A 19,044-nucleotide genomic window follows, 5' to 3' on the forward strand; every position below is an offset into this window, starting at 1 on the left:
TGGAAAAGCATGAGGTACATGCAAGCTATAAGTTTCCCCGAAGCTTATGTTACATGATATTAAAGTACAGCAATACCAAAGGAGAGATTTTTGTAGGAACTGGAGGAGGGAAACATCCTGGTAGCCAAGAAACAGGAAGAATGGGAGACAGCAGCAGTTTAGCTGAGAGAACAGGGAACAAAACGGCTGCTATGATGCACAAGGCTTATTTCATCCTCGCATGAAAATGCTGACACATTCCCCTGTTGCACAACTTGGCCATATTGGCACATTAATAATGATCATATGACATTCTGAATTGACCTCATGTTTTCAAGAGACAAAAAAAAAAAAAGACTTCTGTTTTCCTCTCTACTGTATTTTGCAGTGGTTATCTAGTTTGTTGCAGTTTTGTTATACTGAGATTTTTGTATGCTCTTTCATGTCTCTCCAGAGTGATCTAAAAACATTCATCGGATTCTTCTCAAAGTTCTGTGTGTCCTGCAGTATGCAATATGCTTTCTCCTGGGCCTCCCACAGCACCTCCAAGCCTCTCCAAACCCACTTCCCCACCTATATCTTCACCTATTCAGGCATCTTTCCATTCACAAACTTCTTCTTCCTTGACTTCAACTTCAGCCTTCCCATTGGTTGATATATCTGACAACCCGTCCACTGACACCACCTCCCTTTCGCTCCCTACTTCACCCCCAATTTCATGTGTACAACCTTCCTCACCTCAGCTTAGCTCCAAACCATCCCTACCTCCCCACAAACCCATGTCTTCCCAGGCGTTAAAGCCACCTCTCCCAGCACAACTTCCCTCTGCTCTTCCTAAGAGCTTCTCGTCAGCCCAGCCTAGACCACCTCCACCTCCTGCCACAAGGCCCTCATCTCCACCTCAACCCAGACCACCTCCACCAGTAGCCTCAAAACCTCCAGTCCCCACATCTCCAGTGAGCAAGTCCAATAAACCTTTTCCTCCTGGTATCAGCATCCTGGAGAAACTGATTAAGACGTGTCCAGTGTGGCTTCAACTGGGAATGAAGCAGGACAGAGCCATGCATATACTGAGCAAGGAGTTTCCAGGGGTAAGTGCAAAACACAAGTTCACATAGTTGTGTTCTACTGCACTTCATTTTAAGTAATTTTTTCAGCATCTTGCAAGAAAACATCTTGTTTTTAAAACGTCGCATCAAATGCAAACTTTAAACAAATCGCATACCAGTCTCAAAATATGGAGCAATCAAAAAAAATCAAGGTGGGGAAAGCGCAGTGACAATTTGTTTAGTCAACTGCATAGGCTATTATTTGTGGGAAACCTCAAAGAAGAAGGCCCTCATGCTGCGTTCACGCCATGTCGTCATTACTGTAAAAAAAAAGGTGCATTCACGGCATGTTGTAATCACCGTAATTACGAGACTTTAAGTCGATCACACCTTAAATCTGCAGTGGTCAGGTGGTACAGGTCAAAGCTCTCAGAAAATTATGAGTTTACATATTGTAATTACAAGTTCTAAAAGCATGTGAAGGCTTTTTATAGTTCAGAATCGTTATGGTAATTACCATAGATATGTATATGTAGATGTCACATTCAACTGCTCCAGCCATGTCGGCGTGCCGGCCATCTCGGAATGGTCTGCATGTCGTCAATCACAGTAAGAGTTAATGATGCCGCAACTTTGCGCAGCTTCTGGTCGTGAAACCGCTGAGATTTAAATTCCCGAATAAACGGGATAACCTTTCACAGGTGAAAATAAGTTGGTTTTTCACCCTATTAACTCAATATTACAGGTTTTTACTGTGGTACATTAAAAAGTTACCATAGTAAAAGTAAAAACATTTTTAATGTCGTGTTAGCTGACTGAGTTTTGTGTTAGTTTAGCAAAATCATCTGCTGAAGTCTATTGCAGAAATAGACATTCATATATGCGCGCATCTAACAATGGTTGCAGACACAGAGTCAACTTGCTCTCGGATGTTCACTGACCAACTTTGACTGTTCCAATATGGCGGACGGTTACGTATAGCGGCTCATAGAAACAGCTGCTAAGGCATCTATCAGGGGCATTTTCTCCGAGGAGGCAAGGGAGCCAGTGCCTCCTCAACAAAACTAATAATCCATATGACAAAAATAAAACAATGCTACAATGTTACAAAATTTGACATTAAAAAGTGTAAAAGTCACTGTTTTTCTAAAGAAACACTGTCAAACAGCGACACCCGCAGGTGAAGTTACAGATGGGAGTCTCTTGTGCCTCCCTTCAGCTCATAGAAACAAAGCAGAGCCCCCAAGGTGTGCGGTGGGTTTAGTGGGGGGTAATTGAGAATGAATGGGAGAAAGTCACGTGAGAGGAGGCAATGCCTTCATCGCGCTATGACTGGATATGATCGGTTACGATTGGTTCGTGCGATATTCTTGTTTTTATGCGTGTTCTCGTCGAATCAGCCTGAATGAAGACAGTGATGGTGTTAAAGGGAAGACTAATTAAAAAGTAAGTAAACAACTGTCACTTAGATATCACCGCTTTATTTAATGTCAAAATCAAACTCGAAATGGGCTGAAAACATGATGACTGCTGGGGTTTTAGTGAGCAATCAGAGTGCTGAAAATAAATTGACAATTAAAAAGAAAAGCTGAATATCAGTTTATAAATAATATTGTTTAAATCGTCACTGCCTTTAGTTATTTTGGAATAAATGTAAAAATGGGTAAAAACACTAACTTGATGGGTTTAATAAATACAACATTAGGCTACATTGTGTAAAATACAAAACAGAATTGTATATGGTCTCTCTTTTTATGTAATGGTAACTGAACCTGGAAAATTGTGTAACAGGGACATAAATGAAGACCTCATTTTAAAACACCACCGCACACTACTGGCATGTAGGCTATGGTAATTACGACATGGCATGAATGCACATTTATGGTGCATTCAAGTAATGTAGAAAATACCATATTTGAACGCCACCACAAAATTGTAAATACCAGTGGGAAGCTCGGGACTTTCTTTAAGCCTGATCTTTATGATTTGGGGTCGTGTCAATGAGAAACAGGGCATAATACCACAACATTTAGCAGTGGCATTGTCAGGCTTTTTTATTTACAACAAAATAAGCTAATTCCCTGCACAAAAATATAATATCATTGTAATATAACAATATAACATGTAACGAAGTTTACAGTCATAAATTAATTAAAAACATCAAAAAGCAAAACACACCTGATGAACATCAGCAGATTTCAAAAACCTTGCTGTATTTTTATGTGCAGTAGTTAATCAAGAGAAGGTACACCGCCATCTTGCTCCGACGAAAGTGACTTGAACGCACCTGAGGTCGTAAACACAAACCCACCTGATAAACACGAACTTCCCAGGCCAGGAGGACTTGAATGCACCATTAGCTATGACAATTATTCATTATTTCATTCATTTGTTTTTCATTTTTAAAAACATAGCGTTCAGCCCTGCTGTTCAGCTACATCTTTTAAGCTATTTCTGTTTTTGTTTTTGCCAGAGAGCACCTCTCATAAAAGTGCGTCTCGATACCACAGCATTGTGTACTGCACTGTTTTACTATTCTTCAGCTGTCTTGGGTTTGCAAATGCAAAAATGTGTGTTGTGTGAACAGCTCCTTACAAGTTCATATCCATGCATACTTACCCCGATACGATTCATTTACACTCTAGTACTGCCGAAATGATTGTGTCATTGGTTTGGTTTTATTTACAGATCTTTTTAGTCAGGAGGGATGCCAATCAAAAAACGATGGTACTGGCAGTACGTCTTCCTGACCAGCTGGGGGAGCCCCATGTCAAGGAACTGCCTATAAAGGAAGAAAAATCCTGTGAGTTCTTTTGCATTGAGAAATGACTGTACTTTTAACTTGATTTAGGAAAGTTTATGCCATAGACAAACCCACACACAAACCCATTTGCATACAGAACTTAACACATCCACACAGACAGGCCCACGCACAAACAAATGTGGATACATACCTGAACACATCTGCATAGTTGTTTGCGTGGGTACAGACATATAGGTTCTTGAGGCTACCGAAGGTGTTTGAAGGAGGGGGTTGCAGGCCACAGGTTTCCTGTTCCTAGCTCTGCATTGCAGTAGTAGCTACAGGATGTCCTGCAATGGCCTGTTATAGCTTCATTTCCTGATGTGTGTGTGCGGATGCATATGTGTGGTCATTTTCACAGTTTTACAAATAAATCTCGTCTTTCCAGCTGTTACAAAGCTGAAAAGTTGATTGTTTCCATCTTTTTATGTCTGAAACAAAAACTCTGTAAGTATAGGGCGGTCAGGATGTGTTTATTTACACACTGTCGTTCATTATGATCCCATTTCCCACCCTTAAGGAATTACGCAGTGAGTTAGGTTGTATTTTAGTGTTTCTATGTTAGAAGGCATTAACAAACTTCATGAATTAGTGGCACCAATAAATTGAAGTATTATGGCTAACATCGGGGACCGGATGTATGCCTTACATTAACATGTCTGTTTCTTTCATTCGCTGCAGTGCTGTACCTTGAAGGGTCTGTGCTGGTGTTTGAGAACATTTTTAAACTCATAGCCTTCTTCTGTGTTAGCCGGTAAGATAAAAAACAAATCACAAACCTCTCTGCATACATATTTAACTTTTTACAAAATATTCAGATTTTATTTATCTTTTTTACTCAGGGACATCCTCCCCTTTCCTCTGAAGTTACCTCAGGTAATTCAAAAGGTAGAGAAATATGAGGACATGGAGGTGATCTCATCTCTAGGTTCAGGTAAGACATAATATTTTATCTTATCCAATTTTAGTTTATATAAAGTTGCACTCAGTAAAATTTTACCTGCAGACTTGTGCTAATTTCAGAATAAATGTATGGTAAATATAGTAGAATGTGTTAAATAGAGTTTATTCAGTAGCAGCCCTGACTCACATGTTGCTCTAGGCGAGAAGGGTGGGCAGAACAGAGAGTGGTCACAATACCATGAAAATGCTGCAGTTGAATGGGTTTCTCATCATGTGCATGTATGTGTGTCCCATGCCGCCCCTGAGAATATTTCAAAATAAATGAGCAAGGGGTGGAGTATGTGTGGGATGCGTTCCAATTATGGAGAAATCTGCAGAAATTCTGCACACATAGTTTGTGTGCGCCTGCCAGTGCTATTGTTAAAATGCTCTATTAGCAATCAGCCATGATTAATTATTCCAAGAACGAAAAGGGTTCAATAACAGGGGAGGTACAGAAAGTAAGTCACATTTGGGTGGTAGTGTGAACTTGTCACCTCCCACATAAGACGCCCTGCTCAATATAAAAACAAAACGGCTTTCATTAGTGTTTGAAATGATTATTTGATAGCTCTATTAATATCTTTTTAAATTAGTCCTCCACAAAATTTCTTTCACTTAAGAACTGCTGTACAAGCTAATAGCTAAAACGTATCACCTAAATGCAAGCAATCTATTTTGTAGTGCAGAAAGAAATGCATCAATACCAATTTTTTGCACCTACGTCATTGCATATATATAATATCCCTGAAGTGGTATTAATTTGAATGGTGACATAATGGTGACATCTAGTTCATGGGAAATAAGTGTAGATTTCAACTGATACTATAACAATTTAGCATTGTGCAAATTGTCTTGTAAAAGTTAAATAATGCTAACATGAACATATTTCTCATGCTAACACAGAGTTCTGGAACTCAGCTCTGAATAGTCACGAGGAAGTGGAAAATGTTGCTGGTAGCTGTGGTGCTTCAGATGGACAGGGGCAAAGCAGTTCCTGTGAAATCCAGCTTTCCATTGGCAGTGACCGGCTTTGGTATGTCAACCCAATTTTCATTGAGGAATGCAGCAACAGCTCGTCACCCACCTCCTCTACGCCTGTTCTGAGGACCCAGAGTCTCAACGCACCAATACAGGCTCCGCCCAAATACAAAAGGCCGCCACCCCTACGCCCTCGTCCTCCCAGTTCACCTGAGTGCTCTTTAAACTATGCATTGGCCAAGCCTTCAAAAGGGGAGTTTAAGTCTGTTCTCAGTTCTCCTCCCCCTTCAGGCCAGAAAGGGGAAGGAAGTGACTCTGAGCGTGTAGACAGAGAACAAGAGAGACAGGGAACTCCTGCCCCAAGCACTGAGCGTGACAAGCCAGCTGTCTTACAACCAGCTCAGAGCAAAGAAGCAAAGCAGCTTTCTAATACAGCTTCACATCGAGTTCCTCCAATTCCAATCCGACGGAGGTTATCTGAAAAGCAAGCTTCAGAGGAACCAACACAGAAGGAAGTCCACACCAGCACCTCCACAGAAGCAAAGGACGATTTTCCACAAGTCCCTGTAGCATCACTCATTTGCCTAGATGACAGGATAGAAGAAAGGGACAAGCCTATGGAGCCAGATACTCAGCAACTTCAAGAGATGCCAGTGGAAGAGTCTAAGGTAACTAATGGAGCTCCAATGGTGACTCGAGAGGTAGCACCTCAACCAAAACGGCCCAATGCTCCAGTGGCACCTCCCAGGAAGAAAAGACCGTCTCAGAATCTGACGGGGCAAGTCTCCCAAAGCTTTGGAAACTCACTTGCGCCAATTCCCCAAGAGCCCACTTCCATTGTTCCTTTGAACTCCAGCAGCCCCAGTCCTGTCCGCCACTCGCTCTGCATCAACGCTGGTCATCACAAAGTCTCAGATGTTTCTTTATACTCACCCGAAGGTGGAGCTCCACCAGACCACGACTCGTACTCAACCAGTAGCACGGAAGAGGAGCCGGATTCCAATATGTCAACAGGTGCTGTGATGAAGAGGTCCCCAACAATTATGCTTGACCGTGCCAAGCAGCGACTGTCAATGGTGTCCATGGCGAACCTCTCCAATGTCCTCACAGGCTTCATGAATGCGGACCGTAAGTTGCAGAAACGAATCGTCGAACTGTCCCGGGATGGTAACACGTACTTTGGGAACCTTGTTAAGGATTATCGAACTTTCACTTTGGACACCATGCGGAAACACACCTCCAGCACAGAGATGCTCCAAGAGATCAGGCAGATGATTACCCAACTGAAAAGCTACTTGATCCAGAGTGCAGAGTTGCAAAATCTACAGGAAGCAGTTGCATACTCCGAGGAGAAACTGGGTAATTGACCTCTACATTACATTTACTGTCAGTGCTGCCTCTTTTCAGTATCTAAACAGATCAGATGTTCAGCTTCTGATGTCAGTGTTTCCATCCAAGCAAATTTTATTTTAGAACAGTTCTGTGATGACCAATTTTTCCAAAGGCAAAAATAACATTTTAACAAATTAGTTTTATTCACATCTTGCTGTATCTCATCAAGCATTTTATCATACAAAAATTTGCAGCTGCTGTCTACTGGCTTTTTTGTATTGTTGATGTAATTACTTTGCAAGGCTAGAATCATCCAAGCAAAGCACCTTATCCAAGCAGAAGATTGTTGCCACCAATCTTACATTAAGCTTTAACAGACCATCTGTAAAGACTGAGCTTTCTCTATTGTGCTTCTCTCACACACACAAATGAAATAACAAGACCACACTAGACCGTGATAACCTTTTATTATCAATTCACTGCTCAGAGAGAAAGCCCAGGAATCTTTGTGCATTCTTAAAGCAGCATTAAATCATCAAGTTTCTAACTAGTGATTGTGGGTGCATTATGAAGAAAGTTCCATATTTTCCCTTGAGGAAAATGAACGCTCTTGCACCGAGTCACACAATATGTTTGCTGCTTTTCCTTCTCTGTAGCACCAGAGTATTAAAAATGTATTAATATCTTATGAAGACTTTCACAGTGATATAGGCATATAATATTTGAAGCCATATCCACATGGATTACTATGACTAACATGGATTACTATGTTAGACACACATAAATAATATATAAAGAATATATAAATATATAAGTCTACATTATTTATATATATATATATATATATATATATATATATATATATATATATATATATATATATATATACATACAAGGGTGTAGATTTGGTTTCAACATTGGGGGGTTGAGCGTTGGTATGCTGCCTGTTATTATTTTATTTTTTTTAATTAAAAAAAAAATCTGTTTTATGTGTAGCGTTATTGGATAATTTATTTCTTCTCTATCTATCTATCTATCTATCTATCTATCTATCTATCTATCTATCTATCTATCTATCTATCTATCTATCTATCTATCTATCTATCTATCTATCTATCTATCTATCTATCTATCTATCTATCTATCTATCTATCATAATTTTATGGAATTTATGTATAACCATTCATCAAATTCTAACATAACGGAGTGATTCTAAAAAGAAATAAATTATGTTATATATTAAAACCACCAGTAGGTGGCAGCGATTGTACGTTTTCATGAGTGAGCTACTTAAATCGTTCATTCAGCCAATTCGTTAAAAAGTCAGATTAATTAAGGAAGAAAACAAACACCGATTTGAATACTTTTGTCATTGATAAGACGGTATTGAAAATTGAAGTAACAAAATAGATGGCTGTTTTAGTAATTGGTTACAGTTACAGTGATAGTTATGGCTAAATTGCAATGGATTAGCTAGCTAAAATATATGTGGAGTGTACTTAGCTATTACAATGTTTTCATACTTCCTTCTCAGTACATGCTTTATTCTTTTTAACGTCCGTCTTTGAACATAAGTTTAATATAGTCGGCTGGGCAGTGGTTCTCTTCATTTTTGGTGCTACCCGTACTCATTCAAACAGTAGAGCTCCATTCGCGTTGTGTTGGTGAAAGTGCGATGCGCATTGGTTGGGTGTTACCAATCGATTCAATGGAGGGGGGGTATTTTTTGTACTAATTTATTATGACAAACACATATTCGATTTTAAACAAAATTATTGTTACAAAATATATGAATTATACATATTTTAGTATAGATCTACTGTGATTTTCATGTTGAAATATTGGGGGGGGGGGGGGGGGGGGGTTACCTCCCCCCCATCCCCCCCACAAACTACGCCCCTGTATATATATAATTTCTGTCATGACAACTCTCGGAGTGTTTGGCATGGTAATGGGTAAGACAATGTTGATATGTTTGGTCTTGGTGGAATAGATCTGCTACGCTGCTGCTGCTTTGATTATTGCTGCTGCTGCTCTTGATTATTGCTTTTGCTGCAGAGCAAGTACAGGAACTTTCTACTGCCAATGAAATGCTGTGTGAGCATCCGTCGACACAGGGCCGTTTTTCAGGGCCGATGCCAATACTGATTATTACAGATCAGATTATTATTTTGAACCGATATATATGTCTGGTGTAAAAATGGAAATTAATGTCAAAATTGAGAATAACAAGCGACAAAAAGTGACAAAAACTTTCTTTAAATGCTTTTAAACATATCTTTAATTCTGAGAACTGAATTAAAGAGAGGCTTCACTATGCTGATTAAACAGCTTTTGTGGGGAAATAGCTAATCATTGAATTAATTGACAGCCTGTTTGCTAATCTTCAGCATGTTTTACACTAAACACTACTTTCGTTGGGAACTATATGTAGATTTTAGCTTGATAAAAATGTATTTTTTTAAGAGAAGGCAGACTAGGGAACTTTGCGACTGATGTCACTGCCATTACACGATAGGCTGAGAGGTGCCACACGTGATTAAGTTAGCCGTTACACTTTCTCCAATGGTAAGAGATACAGACCCTCTTATCTCCCTATTATATACAATCTCTGGCTCCAGTTAGCAAGTGCTTTTGGTGTGAGAGTGCAATACTTTCCGTGCCTTCAGCCTTCCATGCTGATTGCCCGGACTCGCGACTCTCCAAACAAATCAGATGGGCGGTGGGCGGAGCTTGCTCTAGGCCACAGAGTGGTGCATTCGGACAGAGGTGTATCAGAACCAAATAGCGCATTTCAAAATGAAAGTATTTTAATCTGCAAATCGGTTTTGAAAATGACCGATACGATAATCATAAAAATGCTTAATATCGGCACCAATAATCGATCAACCCCTAGTGTGAGCATGTAAGACATACTGCTACAGTTTGGTGATTTGATAATATGCGATCCAAATCACTGATTCAACTCAAAAGATTCATAACGCTCTGAAGCAGTGTTTTGAAATCGGCCATCACTAGAAATTGTTAAGAAGTGTTTTTTTGTTTGTTTGTTTGTTTTTTGGCGCACAAAAAATATTCTCATTGCTGTATAATATTAAGATAGAACCACTGAACTCACATGAACTGATTTAAATATTTTTTTTGTTACCTTTATCGATATTGAGAGAGGAAGTACCATTGCTGTCTATAGAATTCCCACTGAGCCATTGGATTTAATCAAAAATATCTTTAGTGAAGATGATTGTTTATATATATATATATATATATATATATATATATATATATATATATATACACACACACAGTCATACCAAAATTTATTCAGACACCTTGAACATTTCATTCATTATTATATTTTATTCGCTATAGTTAAAAAAAAAAAAAAATGGTAATAAAAAATGACAAGATCTCAGAGTTAAACTGTGTCAGAAAAAAATAATCTTAATTATGTCAGATAACATTAAAGCAAAACATAGTCATGTCAAAGTTTTTGAATAATTTTTGGTTCCAAATTTTTATCAATTTTACTGGTAGTCCACTTTTTTGGGTATAATATGTCACAGTTTACTTTATTTTGCTATCCTCACTTACATAAATTAACTATAGTGTCCTGTACCCACTAGTAAAAATATATCCAAAATATGTGTGAATAATTTTTGGTTTGACTGTAATATATATATATATATATTTCAGTTACTTATGCTGTATCTGTTTTCCCCCCTCTTCAGAGATCATTATTGAAGCAGCACTATGCAAAAGTGTCCTGAAACCCTTGCGGGAGGCTGTGTATAATGGACTGAAGGATATCCACTCCCGTGCAGGAAATCTGAAGAAATTAAAAGAGAACCAGCAAGTGGTTCAGGGGACCACCACCACAGACCTGGGGGTCATTACAAGTGTTCCTGAAAACGCCGTCATGGAGAAAATTCAAACAAAGCTTAGTAACCTACACCAAGAATATTCACCTCAGAAGAAGATCGACCTCCTCCTCAAGACCTGCAAAATGATCTATGAATCGATGTCTGTGGGCAGTCCAGGTGAGTTTGATTTGGAATGTTGTGAATTAGAGATATACTGTAGTTGATCCTATACTTATATGATGCCTGCATTCATGTTTATTAACATATACCATAATTTAGTTCTGTTTCATATTTCACATCATATTTTTTTAAATTATATGTATATTTTAATTGAATTTGTATATTATAATATATTATTAAACAAATATAAAATGATATCTATGGGGAAACAATTCTATTTAGCAAAATTTGGAAAGTTATATATCTAGTTCATAGATTAGATATAAAGCTAAAAATATATATTATGTCACCTGTCAGGGCTGCATTTCCCGAATGCATCGTAAGCCTTAGCAGATCTCGGAGACTGTTGTTGCTAATAGTTTCTATGATCTACTTAGGCTTAACCTTAATGCTTTTGGGAAACGTAGGCCAGATCATTACTCATCAGTTCTAGAGAATATGGAGGAAAGAGCACAGAGAGGGACGAAAAACACGTCACCGATGTTTCTCTACAGCTCAGACTCCGCCTTTTCCTCCTCACCCAAATTTAGTCCAGATTACATCAAAGCTGGCATTAGCTCCTCCAAATAAGGAAGTGCTACAGCTGCAAAAGAGTGTTTGTGCAGAGGGCTGCACATGCATAGTATTTATCATTATATTAATTCTCCAAGCTCTTGTCCGTTTGTATTATTCTGCATGTACATGCAGAACAACTGAAAGCATGGATAAACCACTGACCTGTTCTTAAAGACCACCCCCTCTTTTTTTAGTACTGTAAACAGAGCGCTGCACTTTCATGAAGTGATAGTGTTACAGATTACCAGGCTTTTTGTATTATTTATAGTCCTGTGTGTCTATAGTCCTGAACTTTAAAGTTATCTGCGGCTTAAGATGGGCTTCGTTTTGGTAACACTTTATAATAAGGTTCATTAGTTAACATGAACTAATAATGAAATGCACTTCTACAGCATTTATTAATCTTTGTTAATGTTAATTTCAACATTTACTAATACATTAAAATCTTGTTAACATTAGTTAATGCACTGTGAACTAACATGAACAAACAATGAACAACTGTATTTTCATTAACTAACATTAACGAAGATTAATAAACGCAGTAAAAAATGAATTGTTCATGGTTAGTTCATGTTAGTTAATACATTAACTAATGTTTAACTAATGAACCTTATTGTAAAGTGTTCCCCCACCAAAACTATGGTCTACTACAGTGGTTTTCATTTGGTTGTGCTTTACGATCCATATTTTACATTTGCCAAATAAAAGTGAAAGTAAAAAAGCTGAACAGTATTTAACAACTGAAATTTATCATGAACTCTAACAATATAATAATATTGGCATCTGCTTCTATCAAGTGACAGCTGAATTTGTGCCAAAATAACATTTTCTGTGAACTTTTTGTTTTACAAATGGATAAGGCTAATTATTTTAGTATCCTAACAACTCACAATTATGCAGTTGCATTTTATCATTTATCTGTTCCTCCTTGCTATCAGAACAGAGTCACGACCCATCCTTGGGTTGCAATACACCAGTTGAGAACCACTGATCTACTATATTTCTTTTTCATCCTTCCATACAAACCATTCTTGTTTCAGTGCTTTCTTTAATAGGTATTCATGAGCACTGAGATTAGCCCAGATGAGCTTTGCTTGCAGATCCTGAGCTATTATTCAAGTGTTATTCAAAGAATAATTTATCTCAAAGAACAGTCACAAATGAAATCCATTTCCTCTATTACAACTTCCGAACCACAATCTTAAGCAATGGTTTGGCAACACTTTCTAGTCTCATGGGCATCAACAACCCTTTTCTGAAGTCCAAAAACAATATCTTTTCCCTCAAAAACACATTTTCACAGAACAATAATCAGTGTGATCAACAATGACATTTTGCGTTGTTTCATTATTTTATTTTTTTTTATCTACTAATTAAACTGAATTGAAGTCAAATTAATTGAACTCTAATTCCAATTGGTTTATTCTTAACCTTGTAACCATATAGTCAATATTTGAAGTGGATCAAAACCTTTCACCAAAGTTGTCCTAAAACTTTCTTCTTAGCTTAGATCTTAGGACAACTTTTTTGATCACTATAACTATTGACTACTATAAGTTAGAAAAGATAGAAATTTCGGTTCTATTACTCTCATTTAGTTGATTTTATTATCTTAAATTAGCATGACTGTATCATACTGCAGGTGCTATTTTTGGATCCATAATAAAAATACTGGGTTTCCTGTAGGAATGTAATACTGAAGTAATGAAATTTACATCTAATGAGACAATTTACTTGCACAGAGATCACTACGTCGCCTCTAAATTACCAAGATTAAAATGCAACACATTGCAATGCAATTTTGTTTCGAAACTGCATTGCTACTTCATTTAAATGCATAGCACTGTTTTGAAATGAAGATCAGAACAGATGAACTCCCAATAAATCATGCTTTGAAAGCTGAATGTACTGCAGTCAAGTTATATTGTGGTTGTGTACTAGCCTTTGTATTACCATAACAACATTTAATTATTTCAATGTGAACAGGTAATGCAAACTGATAATATAGCCGTTCAGCTTTTGGGAATTTCAAATGTTTTAAGAATAGTGATTTTAATTTCCGAGCAAAATAATGTCTGTGAGACCTATTTTGCTTTACAACATCAATTGCACACACGTAAACCTCAAAGTTCATTTTGAAACAATTGAGTGATTGGAAAACATGAGTTGCTGGCAAATTGCTAAATATTGACTTCCTTTTTAAGCTTTACAGTTTAAACCAACAACCTTAAGGATGTGGAGGGAATTTGATATCAGGTTCTGCGTCCAAAACATGTCCTGATTTTGTTGAGTTAGACATATTTTGTTGATCCTGTAGCAACATTCCTGCCCCAAAATGTAATCTTAACCATATCCCTACCCCTAAACCTAACCCTATCCATATGTTATCCCTAAAAATCAGAGATGTGTTCTATGGCCTTTAAGCAACTAACCTTGGTTGTAAGACTAAACTTGACATAAACTGTAAACTTCAAATCTGATTGGTTGATTGGAATGTTGTTCCAGGATCAAAACATGAAACTCTCTTAATGTAAACCACAGACCTTATTTTACTCAAAAAACACTACTAACCCATTAAAAAATCCTTAGGGAACCTAGGGTGAATTAGCCTTCCAGTTTGGCCAACAAATTGACAGCTATTTTATTTACAGTCTTCTTCACTGCACCAGTGATAAAGCTAGCGCGAAAACAGACGCACAGCGAAAGGTTCAGAATACAGAAGAATAAATTTGCTACAGACTTCATATTTACAGCTGCAGACAGATGAGACAGATGTCAGTTTATTGTTGATTATATTTGATAAGTAATGGACATAATCAGCTCATACAAACCAGCTTTTACATGCAACATATGTTTCTATATTCATTTGACATTCATTGTCAAATGTCCAAAAGTAAGCATTAAAATCCTGCAGTCTTAAAATGATTTGGCACCATTGCTCGGACAGAATGATGTCAGTCATGTGATGCTTGTAGTGTACAGCACAGCTCTCTCAGCATATTCTGAATTGTAATGTTTTGGCGGCACTCCAGATGCAGTCTAGGGTGCATTTCTTTCCTGCATATATTTCTTGTTCTATATACAAATAAAACACAGGGAGCACAAATGACTAACAGGAATCTGTGTAGTGTTGCATTGAATGCGTTCAGGAATGAGAAAGTGTTCCCTGTTAGTGGCCACACATCGATCTGCCCCTAAACAATGGCAGCATTATCCACAACGCAGATTTTATTCTCAAAGCAATGGAAAATGATAATGAATTCCACTCAACGTTTTTATATTTTATTGATGAATGTATTTTGATTATTTCCTGATCGTTATGTAACAGGAAAGGTTCACGGGGCTGATGACTTCCTGCCTGTGCTGATGTACGTCTTGGCTCGGTGTAACATCAGCTCTCTGCTGCTGGATGTAGAGTACATGATGGAGCTAATGGATCCGGCATTGCAGCTCGGAGAGGGTGAGGACACACGCGCACACACACACAAGCCACCGTCAACGTACAAAAACCCATGGATTTGATCATGTGTATAATGGAGTGATTGCATACTTCAAAGAAAAATTACAGCCGTTTACTTTATGAACTTTTCCACCACATCTTAAGTGCACTGTGTTTAAATGCATTCTGTGGTAGAAATTACAATGGTGGAAATGACATTTTGAAGTGACAGGTGTTATTTATTTTGTTTTTTCTTTCTTTCTATATTTTTTCACTCGTTTGTTTAGATTGTCACAGCTTCTACAATGTTGGGAGGAGGAACATATTCTATGGCCTCCTTTTCCCCGACAGAGCTTTTACCTCCTGTTCCATAACCAGAGCCTGCTCAGGGCCTACTATTGTGGATAGGACCCCATTAAACCTGGGCTGGCAAGATCCAATCTGAATTTTGTAACCCTTTTCTATGTTGTGCAAGACCCATTGAGATACATTTGGCAGAAGCTTCCACGCTGCCAAAAAATCTACTATGGGAACCAGTCTGGTCTCTGGTGTAACTTGAGCAGATAATTCGGCGCCCTGAAGTGGCGAACCGGCAGGGAATGACCGCACTGATTGCTCTGGGACCTACCACACAGGGAACAAGCATCCCAGTGCTGCAACGTCCCTGGGCGGACACTAAGATATGGGCTCGCTGGAGACCTCTGTGCCCCGAAGCACTCGAAGTGCCTGCCCAGCCCAGCAGCCCCAGAGACCTGAGAGGGAGATATCCCTGGAATGCCACCGTCTGATTTTTTGCCTCCTGAAACCTCTTGGCAAGGGACCAGGAGAGGCAAGCGGGGCATCCATGAGAAAACTCTTGTCTTTGTCTTTCATACCAGACAAATTTAGCCATAGATGTCTCTCCGTAGCCACCAGGCCTCCATAGACTGGCCAACTGATTTGGCCATCTCCTTGGTGGCCAGGTGCAGTTCTCTTAATGTGTCTGGGCTCACACCCTCGCCCTCATCAAGGTCTCTTAGCAGTTCAGCCTGGTATGCAGAATGGCCATGGTGTGCAGACATGCCGCGGCCTGACTTTCCACCGAACACGCTTTACCCACCAAATCTGAAGTTGTTCTGACCGGCTTGGTGGGTAACGTCCTGGCCTTCAGGAACAATGCTGACTCAGGGGAGAGATAGCTAGCTAGTCTCTTCCACCTTAGGCATCGCCCCATAGTAATGTTCCTTCAGACCCAGGATGGAGGAATAATCGGAGGTCTCAGAACTGAAGATTTGAAAAGAAACCGGTTTCCTCTGGTTTCAATTGGTACATTTAAAAGTAGACATTTCGCTTTTTATAGATATATTTTTCACGCCTGAGGCTAGTTATATGGAGTTTCGGTTCTTTCTTTTTTTTTAGCGCCCTCAAGTCCACAGAGCGAGATGGCAGAAATCACACCCTGTTTGAAAATGCAAATGCAAGTTGTTATTGTAATAATAATCAAGTTGTTCTAAACCTGTATGAGTTTCTTTGTTCTGCTGAACACAAAAGAAGATATTTTAAAGAATGTGGGTAACCAAACCGTTTCTGGTCCCATTGACTTCCATTTTTTTCATAAAACCTTTATAAAATACATTTGAAATGTAGCAAATTTGTTAGTTTAAATAAAAATCAATCCCTGGGATAGAAGAGTGCCATAGTTGAAGTCCAATAAATAACATTTTTCAAAGTAACACTGTGCTAGCATGTCAAAATTGGTGCAATATAACTATTATATATCTATTCTTCTAGGTTCATATTATCTCACCACCACTTATGGAGCTCTGGAGCACATCAAAAATTTTGATAAGCAAGCTGTGACCAGACAGCTAAGTTTGGAGATTCAGGACTCCATCCATCGTTGGGAGCGTCGCCGCACCCTAAACAAAGCCAGAGCGTCACGCTCCTCTGTACAGGTATTATGACAACCAAAATGGCAAAAGAAAACCATTGGTCAGTCAACGAGAGTATTCATTTTTCTAAATGTTGTTCACCTCCCTGTCAGGACTTCATTAACGTGTCCTTTCTGGAGGCCGGCTCCAACACCAAGACCCTGGGAGCGCGTCCCAACACTACCGCTCAGGACTTGTGCAATCAGTGTGCAGAGAAGTTTGAGGTATTGGATCCTGAATCCTATTGCCTAAGTGTGCTGGTGGAAGGCCATTACAAGCATTTGGCTCCTGAAGAGTTTCCTCTCGCAATCAAATCCACCTTGCATCACAGTGAGCCACGCAAGGAGTATTATTTCGTCTACCGCCATGGTCGCTGGCCAGAACCAGAGTCTGTGGACCAGACGTCAACTACACCAGCAACAGAAGAGAGCTTGATATGAACTAATGAGTTGGTGTGCGTGTGTGTGTGCGCAAGATGGGTCTTTAGCAGAGGGTTTGAGCTGCTTGAATGGACAACTTTAATATACGAAAGAATGTAAGTGATGCTCAAGAATGTAAGCTGAAATTACAATGCCTAACCACACAGCAAAATGTGCTATTTGCTGAGGGAAATTGCATGAATTCAAAGACTGCCTTACAGGTGAGTGGCATTTGCTTTAAAACGCTTGCTGGAAAGGTCCAGGACTGGAATCCAAAAACTGTTTTGAAAAGATCTAATTTCTTGCATCATAAAAACATTCATTTTTTGAGACTCAAGAATATCAGCAAACACTCAGCACATACATCCTTCACCTTAGTTAGCCTTTACTTCAGCAGATCTGATGTTCTCAAGCATTATACAGTCCTTGAAAGTTTTGTGATTTATAAATGAAACTTTTAACTTTCCAACAATGCAAATCCTTTCACATCTCAGGGCTCAGCCGATTGTGACTCATACCCTGTTTTGGTGCTGATTTTTTTCATTTATACGTTTCTTAAAGCAATGCATCTTTACAGACCTTGAACTGGTTATGCACCTGCATTGCTTTCATAATATATACTCAGTAATTTGCCATACAGATATGCTTTCTGTGTTATATTTTCTTCATATTTGGTTCACTGTTGCTGCATTTTATATCTCACAACATATACAGTAGTTTAGATATAAGCTCTGACTTTGTGCAAATTATTTTAAGCAGCATGAATATCACCCAATATGTGTTTCGGTGAGCACAACACTTGTCAAACCAAGGTGTTTGTAATATTATAAATGTATACTGGTAATAAATACTTTTTACATCATTTACGCTGTGTTTACACATATGGAAAGAGCAACTTTAGGATTCCCCTTCAGATAAAACACTTTCTCTGCACTATATATTATATATATATATATATATATATATATATATATATATATATATATATATATATATATATATATATATATATATATATACAGTATATATGTGTGATCTGAATGTATAAATTAGCAATAAGCTGCATAAGAGGCTGTGCATTGCATGGTTTTAGGTGTTCTTCAGCACAACACAAAGCCAAAGAACACCAGCATTATAAAAGATGTCAATAATTAATAAAAAGCGCCATTGTGCTGGAACAGGTACATGGTGTTGCTTAGCTTTGAATCTATTGTGTACGAGTGAATTTAAAGGGACTTTACAACTACAGTATCTCTAGTTGCTACCATGAAAATCTAAATATGATTCAGAACAAAACTGCCTACAGAACCCTCACATTAGTTAGTATGAGAGATTTAACAATAGCAACATTCTTGTTTGTGCATGAACAAAAATGGGAGGGGGTGTATGAATACCTGTCATATTTAAGATGGCACCAAAGCTTTAGCTCCAGACTGACACGTGTGGGAAGGATATTTGCGTTTTATCAAACATTGAAATTCTGAGCGGTAGAGCCTCTCTGGAGGCAGATGAGCTCAGCTATGTTTATCGCATATCAATGATAGAGGAATGCAGCGTGGTAAAAATAAGACATTGATGCTGACTGTAATACACAT

At 38.4% G+C, this 19,044-nt stretch overlaps 1 protein-coding gene across 1 annotated transcript in view; it reads left to right on the forward strand.

The window, feature by feature from the left end:
- Window positions 1–18,377, forward strand: part of rin3 (Ras and Rab interactor 3) — a 19,534-nt gene extending 1,157 nt beyond the window's left edge. The window contains exons 2-10 of the mRNA XM_067368528.1: window positions 434–1,070; window positions 3,717–3,831; window positions 4,513–4,585; window positions 4,674–4,765; window positions 5,680–7,113; window positions 10,815–11,123; window positions 15,010–15,141; window positions 16,891–17,054; window positions 17,144–18,377. Coding sequence (XP_067224629.1) covers window positions 495–1,070; window positions 3,717–3,831; window positions 4,513–4,585; window positions 4,674–4,765; window positions 5,680–7,113; window positions 10,815–11,123; window positions 15,010–15,141; window positions 16,891–17,054; window positions 17,144–17,470 — 3,222 coding nt within the window. The 5' untranslated portion in view covers window positions 434–494 and the 3' untranslated portion in view covers window positions 17,471–18,377. The remainder of the gene's footprint in view (window positions 1–433; window positions 1,071–3,716; window positions 3,832–4,512; window positions 4,586–4,673; window positions 4,766–5,679; window positions 7,114–10,814; window positions 11,124–15,009; window positions 15,142–16,890; window positions 17,055–17,143) is intronic.
- The last annotated feature ends 667 nt before the right edge of the window (window positions 18,378–19,044 follow it).

This window comes from Chanodichthys erythropterus, chromosome 18 (genome assembly GCF_024489055.1).
Source record: "Chanodichthys erythropterus isolate Z2021 chromosome 18, ASM2448905v1, whole genome shotgun sequence".
Lineage (NCBI taxonomy): Eukaryota > Metazoa > Chordata > Actinopteri > Cypriniformes > Xenocyprididae > Chanodichthys > Chanodichthys erythropterus.